We start from the raw sequence: 11,040 nt of genomic DNA, 5'->3' as shown, positions 1-11,040 counted from the left end.
GCAGGAAGTGATTCAAGATAGTTTCCAATGAGCTCTAATTGAACAAGGTTCAGTAGCTGACCCACACAAGGGGACAAATTCATCAGACTGTTATTTCCCAGAAGAAGAAATTGCAGCTTTTTGCACTGAAACAACCCATCAGGCAGCATTTCAATCTAGAAAAAAAAGAATAAAAATAATGTACATTAGAAGTTGTTAGCCTACATGCAGCTGTGTATTTTGACACTTCCTGGTTTTACTTTAGGGTAAAAATAACATCTTAGTTTATGGAAGGGTAAGGGAAGGGAAGATTGTAATGCTTCTGTCATTACGCGATAAAGTGCTTGAGGACACTACAACGGTTTTATATACCTGTTTTGTTATGAAGATGCTTAGCTACTGGCAGAAGCCAAGAGACAAGTATGGCAGAGTGAGCATACACATGCCTGCATGTGCAGAAGCATGTACGCGTGCGTGCAGGCGAGACCGAGCTCACCAATAAAAACAATTACAAATCTCAAAAGAAGTCGTAAGTCACAAGCCTGGACCCCACACTAACGAGCCAGACAGTTCAGCACTGCTGATGAGGTCACCAGCTATCAGCTGGCTATTGATTCACTACAGTCTGACATTCAAAGGTAAATATTTATCACTGTTCACTTCCATTAAAAAACTACCTCTGATAGACAGCTGCAGATAAAGGGAAGATACATTTCTGCAGCCATCCTAACCTCTACTGTATCTGGATGGGAGCCCTTAAGCTGCTACACACCAGGATAGGACTTACTCAGTATCACAAGCTTTGATGACACCAAAGTTTTAGTAATTAAACAAGCACCAGCCCCTTTTTTTCAGCTTTACTGTGTTTACTTTAATAATGAATACCACAAAAGCATTTTGAAACAGAGACTGTTCCAGGAAAAAATAGTAGGTTAAGTCAATATTTGGTTTGGGGTTTTTTTGCAAGTAGTAATTCAAAGTTCTACTTACATGGTTTTTCGTCAAAGCCAAGTACTGCAGATTGGTCAGATAACCGATTTCTTCAGGGATGGAGGTTAGTTTATTATAGCTAAGATCCAAATAGTGTAATTTTTTACAAAGGAATAGCTGCAATGGAACATTTTTAATATTATTATAATTTAGATACAATTGTTCCAGGTTTGATAATGCACCAATCTGCACTGGGATATATGAAATACTGTTGTGCCACAATTTTAAACAAGAAAGGTTCTTAAGATGTTGAAAACTAATTATTTCTTCCACTGTTCTGAGATTATTTTCTTTTAAGTCAATTTCATGCAAATTGTTTAGGGTAAAAATAGAATGAGGAATGCGCTCTAAATCACAGCAGATTAATTCCAAGGTTCTCAGGTTTACCAGCTTCTTCAGGTTATTTAGCACTATCAGTTTATTTCCCTCATTGTTGATAGACAAGTGTTGTAAAGAAGGCAGAAGATCTGTAACCACTTGAGGTATACGGGAAAGGTTGTTTTTTAAGTGAATTGATCTCAGATTTTTTAGCCCCTGAAAGCTTTCATTGTATATGGAGTTGTCATGATCTAGCATGAAATATCCTGTTAAGCACAATTCATGTAGGTTTTTTAGATGAAAGACCCAAAACGGAATTCTTCCCATCTCACTAGATTTCAGGCGTAACGTTTTCAGATTTTCTTCTAAAAAGCTTACTGCTGGATAATCCATAGTTACTGATGAATGATAAACATTGAGTTCTTTGAGACTGACTAGCTGGGTCACAGCTGAAGGAAGTTTGGCTTCAGGAATAAGTTCCAGGCTTAGGACTTCTATTTCTGTCAGTTCAAAGACACTGTCTGGAAGACCATTTAACATGAAAAGGTGAAGCTCAATCTTGTCTTGGGAATTTCTTACTAGTTTATTTTTCAGTTTTTCCACTGACCATTCATTGTTAAGATTTATCTGTTTCAATTTGTTTTCACTCAAATCAGACAGGAATATTGAGAATCGTTGGGAATAAAGAGGATCATACTGATCTGCCAAGTGGAGAATAAATGCAAAGTCATTCTTTACATCAGGTATATCACTGTAATTGCTTTTTTCTCTCAACTTCTCAAAAGAATATTGCTTAAGTGAACTTCTTAACATCCACCACAAACTATAAGTACAAGTTAAACCATAGAAGATCACTAAAACAACATAAAATGAAGCCAAAACTTTAAAAATTTCCGCTAGTGAATAAACACACTGGTACCTTTTGTAGCCTGTAAAGGCCTGAACATTAACTACACAATCAATCTCAAGTGTAATAAATGATAAATAGTAGGGGACATAAATTGTTATTATGACAAATACAATGACTTTCACTATAATCTGTTTCATATACACCGTATATATGACATCCTTCTCTTCAACGTGTACTCTGAATTTCTTCACTTTTTCAAATATAGCTTTAGCTTGTTCTCCTTCTTTTTTGTCAAGAACACTTGAGGAATTTTCTCTTCCAGTTGTTTCCAAGCCAGGCTGTGAATATGGCAGGGACTGTCTGCTGGCCCCTAAATCTACTGAACTCCCAGGTGATGAAATCACTGCTTTTGATTTGGCTATTGGCAACTTCCTCACAGACTGCTCAGCAACTGTTTCTGAGAGGGCACGCGTTGTCCACGGAGAATCAAAACACTTCTGAAGAATGGCTACAAAGTGCTCAAGCCTGGAACTTGTACTAGGGTAGTAAAGCCAGAAATTACTGCAAGCTGCAAAAATAAAGGTATGCAGAAGCACTAGGTATGGAAAAAATTTGGCAAACCAGTGAAGCGCTCTCTCATAACATACTGCATCAATATAGGAATACTGCTGTCGATGGAGATCATTCTGGATTTTAAGCGGGATGATTATCTGTGCTGTAGAGCTAGCCGACATGTTAAAGTTGGCTTTAACTAAATCCCAAGGCACGGCACAGTGATTGTCGAATGCTAGCTTGCAAGGAAGACAACACAATACTCTGGTTTGAGTAAGCTGGAGAGCCCCAGCGAGTACAGCAACTAGCAGCATTATCATGGTGAGGTAATACCAGAAGACATCCCACCATGGTTTTAGTATGTGGTAGGATGACTGGGCATCTGCTAAGTATTTGAGTTCTGTTAGCGTGATCATGACTTTCACCTGTGAGAGAACAGCAGCTGGTAGAGAAAAAAAGAAAAGACATCCTTAGAGAATTGTTAAAAACAAGTTATCTCACCATTAAACACTTGAAGCTGATTACTGTTTTCACAGTTTTAAATGTGTGTAACATTTGGACTAGCATCCGGAACATAGCAAAAGGATCAGAGAACTGGCACCTAACCCTAGCTATCATCTTACTTAAGGAAAGTTACTTGCAATACAAAAATTTAAATTAAGAGCGAACACAGCATTAGAGATCAGTAGAAAGTATATTTTGACCAAACATTTGAGTATTCTTTAAGGAGAAGCAACAAGTACCATAAGTTAAAGTAGTGTTTGATATATTACTAGTCTTTCACCACTGTCCTAAACTTAGAGCAAAAGTGATTTCTCATTTATGAAGAATTTCAAAATCAGAGAAATATTAAAATGATGATTCTTGTAATTTAGAATTTTCTACTAGACTAAATAATTCTACCCAATTAAAGAATACACGAAAATTAAGAGCTGCTTTGCTTTACATATTCTTATAACTCCCCATCTTTTCCCATCAAAAGAATTAATCATATTGACTGAATGAAAATGAAACTAAACACAACTTGTTATTGTCCAATATTTGCATATAGATAAAAATGCCACACTTAACCCCCTGCAGCATAGGTTTGATTCAAACTTACTTTACTAATTAAAGAGAATAAAATACACAGCACTGCTCAGTCAGGAGGTCTGCACCTTTTAAAATTCCTTGGACATGCCATCTTTACATTTGTCTTCATTCTGGATGGAGAAAACATTGAATGTACTTTATTTTTAACAGCTTCACCTAAAAGAGCAAACATTTCAGCTTGCATTAGAACTGTTGGTTTATTGCAGACATCAAGATCCATTAAGCTCTGTACTGCTACAGCTGCACGAAATGGAACAGAACATACTCAGACATGATTATGTAGAATGTGAAGTCAAAGTTTTGCACAGTCGCATCAATACAAAAAAAACCAGAAAACTGCCTACAACTAGCCCTGTTCCAATTGGAAAGTTTTGGTGGTTTTTTTTGCCAAGTAGCTATGTGAAAATAAAATACACAACATGCAAGACTTCAAGAAGCAGAATTTGGTCCTAATTTTGATATACCAAGGTTTGGCAGAAAGGCAAGTTTCTCAAATACAGAGGCCCGTATTTTACACGCTGAAACTAATAAGCTATCCAGCGTCAATGGCAATACCACAGACACCACCAGCTTTGAGGAAAACTTATTATAGTTTGTTAAGCAGTACAGATATAAAACAAAGGGGATGTTTTGTATTTTTCTTAATCACAGAATCATTTATGTTGGAAAGGACCTTTAAGATGAAGTCCAACCATTAAACCGCCACTGCATGGTCACCACTAAGCCATGTCCCTCAGCATCTATATGTCTTAAATACCTCCAGGGATGGTGACTCCACCACTTCCCTGGGCAGCCTGTTCCAATGCTTTACAAACCTTTCTATAAAGCAAATTATCCTAATATCCAGCGTAAACCTTCCCTGGTGCAACCTGAGGCCATTTCCTCTTGACCTATTGCTTGTTACTTGGCAGAACAGACTGACCCCCACTCCACTAGAAACTCCTTTCAGGTAGTTGTAGCGAGTGATAAGGTCTCCCCTCAGCCTCCTTTGCTCCAGTTCCCTCAGCTATTCCTTGTAAGACTTGTGCTCTAGACCCCTCATCAGCTTTATTACTCTTCTTTGGACACACTCCAGCACCTCATTGTCCTTCTTGTAGTGAGGAGCCCAAATAAAGTATTCAAGGTGTGGCCTCACCATTGCTGAGTACAGGGGGACAATAATTTCCCTAGTCCTGCTAACCACACACAATTGCTGATACAAGCCACGATGTTATTTGCCTTCTTGGCCACCTGCCAGCTCATATTCATAATATATTGGTACTGGACATTTTGATTTCAAACAGAGCTGACAAGATGTTATGGAAAGACAATAGCTGAACTAAGGCAGAATCTTATTCTTACTCCACATTCACATTTGAAGGGAGAAGAACGGATGAAAATAAGTTAACTCTTCTTGCATTGACGGCTATTTTTAATACAATGTAGGAACTTACCAGGCCCACTTAAGGGAAAGCAGTTGAAGGAGGACAGGATGGTTACAATACAGTCCTGTAGAGAAAACAAATTGTCATTAGAACATGAAATATTTGAACTCCAATAACTGTGTTAGAACAACATCTCATTGCTCCTTCTACAGCAGCGTTTTAAAGGTCCAGTATTGAATGAGCAAAAGATCTAACCAGATCTAGATTTGGTTAGAGTAACTTAAGATTTCACCTCTGTCAGGTTATTTACTTGGTCACCATCTGAAAGCTGCTTTTCCCAAAGCAGAGATAAAGGCCCTTGTCATTGTCCCCCTTCTAAGCGCTAAAAGTCATTTAAGCTTAACAGTTTTTTGTATTGACAGTTACCAGTCCTGCAGCTGAGATGTTCTAACCACAGCTAAGGTATTGCAATTTCTTCAATCGCTCCAGCTCAACTTGCAAAAAACTCTGTAAGTACCTTTAAAATGATTTCTTTTGGTATAATTACTTGGAGGTTGAATGTACATTTGTAGTTGTAAAAGCACAAAAAGGTACTAAACCTATCTGAACTAAGGCTTTAATTCTGCAAAGAATATCTGCATTGTATCTCCACTCCAAACGTGCTTGATTTGAATAGACAGAAAAAAAGTATTTTTTTTTACTTTCCAGAATGAAAACCAGTCAATATTTCTCACTTGAACTTTGTTACAAAAACTAAAGACTTGAGACCCCTGCTAAAGTTGTAAAGAACATGCTATGTAATAAATTTGTTGAATGATTCCACAAAGTAGCATATTTTTAACATAGAAAAACATTTGAAAAATCAAAATTGACTGAACTGGCTGAGAGTTTAAAATAGTGAGAAAGGTCTAATTAGCATGAGGATGGGAATAATTCTCATCCTGACAAACACCTAAACCTTATTAGGTATTTGGGCAGGTACTGCCCAAGATGATGGCTTAACTAAATGCTTATTAGAGAAAGTTACAAGTAGCACAATTTAATAACGCACATATGTACTTTGCACTTCTATACAAAGAACACCAGTCTGCTCGTAACAGACCTATTTTGGTGAATAAGCAAGGTTCTTGTGGAGTATGAGGGACAGAATTCAGAGTACAATGAAACAGCACTATGTGATAAATAATTTTCTTTAAAAGTTACAGAAAGAAAAACAGAAAGTGGAATGTAACCCAATGTTATTACAACATATTATTGTTCTACTTGAGCATATGCATAACCAGATATACACCTTCTTCAAGCAATGCCATAATGTGCAAACACAAAGTGGTTGGTTTTTGTACAGCTTGAGAACTCAAAGTGAGACTGACTCATGTAATTTTGTAAGGCCTGTTTCTATAAAATGCTTTCTTTGTCACCTCTCTGTCTTTAACTGGAAAGTTGTTAGTCCCTATCACATATCCCAGAAAAAAAGGCTTCATTCTTGCTGTGGTTTTAGAACACTTTCTAGCAGAAAGCGAGCATCACAATACTAAACATTTAAATATATCAACTCTGGTCTTGTTAACGACTACTTTTGAAACCTTCCAATGAAGCATGTGTATTAATTACAATTATGTATATACACACACAAAATAAAGCTTCCTATCAGAGCAGTACACAAGAGTAAAATAAACATGTGAATTATTAATTATATTTTTTCCAAAAGACAGTTTTCTTTCAAATCCTATCTGTATGCCAAGAGTGGCTAATCAAATGGAATAATGCTGAACTGTAATGGGTTTGATGAATCTCATCTCCAGCAGCTTTCAACCCATATCAAAGCCATAAAAGCTTTTCAAAGTGACCTAATTCAATTGACAACCTTTCTTAGAAGATGAGAGACAGAAGTTTAGCCCCAGGCTAAGTGATGACTTCATGAGAGCTACCCCACACCAGTACTGGGACATAAGCCAGAAAAATAAAGTAATAAAAGATCTAATACCTAGGCAATTTTTAGTTACTTCAAGACTTACAAATCTGATCACTAGAAACATATCCAGAATATGAATAAAAAAGTTATAATTTTGAAGAATATTATCTATAAGTATCAGATAACCCTCCTCAACCTCTCCTGATGCTGAAAAGTTATTTGGCCTTGCATTACTCTGTCATTTGGTCACTGCTTCATCATCTTAGGCATGTTTAGTTAGGGATCGCTCTTGCGGCAAGGTAGGTGCCTTGCTTGTCCTCCTGAAAGCATAATGGGCTCCAGAAAGCCATTATCTGATAGGAGACTTTGTATTTTTAAGGCTACACTGGTTTCTTGATTGTTTAATTATTCAGCTGGTGTTTTTGACACACTAAATATATCAAAATAGATTTATACAAGTAAAGCATACTTCAACAGGTATTCCAGTAGCTTTACAAGCACAAGGCTTACTCTTGAAATCTGTCTGCGCAGTTTAGATATGCTACATTATGCATTTCCAACCTATACCTGCAGCACTCCAGAAAAGACAATTGTCTTCTTTGAACCATATTAAGTAAAATTTTCATTAAATTCCATCAATATGCAACTATTGCACCTTTCCTCTATTCGAGGAAGGCCAGTACGGAATTAAAGTTCAGTAGTAAAATACGTCACTGGTCAAACACTCACTAGGGAGTTGGATCATCTTCAAATATTCTGGTTGTACAGGTGGTTAAAATTATATTCCTGTAGATCACATGATAATGAATCACATCAGCAAGGTCTGCCCAAGTGCATGAAGTTACTTGAGCCTAATTCTCAACAGTGAATGAGAGGGAGAAACCAAGTCAACTATTTTAAGGGTTAAACTCTGGAATGAAATTGTAATACAAGACAGGTATTTTAAAAGTATGTTAAATGTGCTTTTTACTTCATACTAGTCTAACCTGGAGAGCAATTTTAAATACAAATTCATAATCAGACATACATACTTTGACTGGTAAAAGCACTTTATCCAGCCCTCTCCTCAAGTTAAGTTCAAGGTGTTAAGGATTATTTCTAGCTAAAATAAAATGTCACAACCTATGCTCCTATAAAGGCCTTTGCTAGCAAGAAACACATTCAGTTTAAACCCAGTTTTAAGACCAAACAGACAAAAACCCACTGCAAAACACAAAGAAAAAAATGTAAGTAGGTACAAACTTGTTTCTGAACGAGTATGTTTCGGAGTTAAATAGGAAGCAATCTAATGGCAAAAAACCTAAAGTAAAATGAAAGGTAGACAAGCTTTGTTTTGCACATAATTGCATAAACATGACTGATCTCTTTGCAAACAAGCTGTTTACATTCAGGGCAAGTATCACTTCATTCATAGTCATGGTGCTCTCCAAGATCCTGCTAAACCAAGGAGAATCCAGACTCTGTATCAAATCTGAACATTTCTAGTAAGCAATAGTTTGTGCAGCTTTAGTGTCCCAGCACTATTTTCAGAGATGCAATTTTTAAAAAATATATAAATTAAGGTTGTATTAAGTGATTTTAGTAGTATGACAGAGGAAGGACATTAACTACACAGACAAGTATTATAATTCTCTTTCATTGAGGGCACATTAAGACAAAGCTGCATCCAAGCTGTAGTAGCTACTCCTACTTTGTAGGAGTATTATTTGCAGCTTGTGTTCTCATCCATTTATTCTTTTAATGCAAATATAAATACATTAACTGACTCAAGACATGTATTAGCACCTAAAATACTAACAATAAACAGCAAAACAAGCACTTGTTTAGAAGAGAGGGCTTCGTATTGGTTATACAAAGAACCCAAAGAGTAAATTTACTTAGAAATATATTTTGTTTCACCTAATATTTCACTTATTTAATTTGTATTCTCACTTTAGCACTCTTAAGAATGCAGATTTTTTACTTGCTCCATTCAACATTTCTTCAAACAGCTGTATATTTCACATATTCCATTTTAAAAAGGAAATTATAAACAAAAAATACTGCCCAATCTCCACATTGGTATTACCCACTAAAAAATTAGCTCTGCTACCATAAGACTGCTTGGCAATTCCTCGAGAAATATAGCAAAACACATTAAAAAATTAAAAAATAACTGGAAAGAGTTCTACAAGGCTTTTTAAAAAAAGACTATAACAAACTGTAGTAGTTCTGACTGGAAGACCACGGCACACAGAGGTGTTTGTGATACACTCTGGCTAGTTAATAGGCCCAGGCCTGGGCTGTGCAAATCTCTCAGCCAAAGGATAAATTTAGCCAGCTTGTAACAGAGGATTCTGCAGGCAGCTCCCACTTGGTACCAGCAATGATAGCACCTGCATATCTTTTATTGAGAAGTGCAGCAAGAAGTTCTCCTGTGAGCATCTTTCCTGGCTGACAGTAGAAATGATGTACAGAGTTGTTTTCTTGTATGAAAACTGTGTACTAGCTTGAATGATCAAAATGAAGTAACCCTTTCTACAGGCAAGGTCTGCATGGTGTGCTGCACAGGGATTGAAGGTTCAGCTGATGCTGTGCAACTCACGTTCCCAGCTTCCAACGGGATGTAAGATTATCTATACTCATTCTTTAGAGTGTCAAATCCAATAAAAAGCATTTTAAATTATACTATACAGTGTCTGAATACATTTCTTGCTGAGATCATCATGGACCAACACCTCTTGGTGCAAAACACAAACCATACAGATTGTCTTCCAGAAGGTCACTTTTGAAATTCTCCTGAAGTAAAAACAAGGGCCCAAAAAACCCAAAGAACAAGTCCCAAATATCTGTTATATGGCACCATACAGTCTGATCACATCTCATTCATTCTGAACACAAAGACATCAGTATTTAAAGTGAAGCACTATCTTCTGTCAGCATCCTTTCCCCCTTTTTTGCCACATAACACAGTTTGAAGTAAACAAAACCTTCAGTCTTGAATAAGAAGTCGGAGAGGGGCATGCATCCCTACTACTTGTAAAGTATCTATACACTTCTAAGAGCCTAAAGAATTGCATTTTTAAGCTTGGCATTAGACAGCCCATAATGAAATACACAATTTAATGTGACAAAAAGTGAGTTCACCTTAAGTCTCAAAAAGGGAACACAGAGACACAAGCAGAATCAACACCCAAGAGACTTTTTTTTTTTTTTTACAAATAAATTTGAAGCCAAACATATTCAAAGCATGTATCAGTTACCCCCTTGTAGACAAACCTTCATTTTTAAATGAAATGTTAATGGATTTGTGAAATAGGATGCGAGAACACTGAGATACTAGATTACACTACCCACAACAATGTACTTAAAATCATCAAAATCACCCCAGAGCGGCTCACGCTACTGCAGACCTAACAAACATACAATCATGAACTTCATATACCCTTAAAGAAACAAGTAAGTCCAGTTACAAATCTGTTAGTCTTCCTTTCAAAGAATCTAGCACTCAAATTACAGATGTAAAATTAAACAGAGCTTGCCAGACCAAGTAGGTGCATTTCCTTGATAAAGTAAATGGTTTTCTAAACAAGCTGGGAAATACGAATACATAACCGTAAGACAATGGTATCAGAGTACCCCTCCAGCATTCTCAAGGTAGCCTCAATGGTATCTATTTAATTCTGCATACCAAGTACTACAACAGAAAATTAATTTTTATCCCCTTAGTTTCCACAAGTCAGATACTTATGATGTCCATTCATTGTGATGCTATCTATGTTCAGGACACCAGAAAGCAAAGCAGAGGAAGATAACACTGGAGAATAGTCACAATTTAAATACTACAAAGTTTCACTAGCAGCAGATTCTTTAATTATGGTTTATTATCTTCAGTCTTCAAGAGTAGTAAGAATACAAGACAGCCAGCAGTGTAAACCAATTACAATTATTTAACAAAAGATCCTCTTTCCTTGGGAAAATGCAGAGAATTGCTTATACACGCT

The 11,040-nt window shown here is 36.6% G+C and overlaps 1 protein-coding gene across 1 annotated transcript in view; it reads right to left on the bottom strand.

Moving 5' to 3' along the window:
* Positions 1 to 5,248, bottom strand: part of LRRC8B (leucine rich repeat containing 8 family, member B) — a 5,466-nt gene extending 218 nt beyond the window's left edge. The window contains exons 1-4 of the mRNA XM_010145047.1: positions 5,215 to 5,248; positions 3,792 to 3,891; positions 970 to 3,131; positions 5 to 155 (exon numbers count right to left, since the gene is read on the bottom strand). Of these exons, the coding sequence (XP_010143349.1) occupies positions 5 to 155; positions 970 to 3,105 (2,287 nt within the window). The 5' untranslated portion in view covers positions 3,106 to 3,131; positions 3,792 to 3,891; positions 5,215 to 5,248. The remainder of the gene's footprint in view (positions 1 to 4; positions 156 to 969; positions 3,132 to 3,791; positions 3,892 to 5,214) is intronic.
* Positions 5,249 to 11,040: the final 5,792 nt, after the last annotated feature.

Source organism: Buceros rhinoceros, unplaced genomic scaffold (genome assembly GCF_000710305.1).
Source record: "Buceros rhinoceros silvestris isolate BGI_N320 unplaced genomic scaffold, ASM71030v1 scaffold18371, whole genome shotgun sequence".
In the NCBI taxonomy this organism is placed as follows: Eukaryota; Metazoa; Chordata; class Aves; order Bucerotiformes; family Bucerotidae; genus Buceros; species Buceros rhinoceros.
Note: the sequence above shows the minus strand (reverse complement) of the source record. Positions and strands in the feature narration are given on the sequence as shown.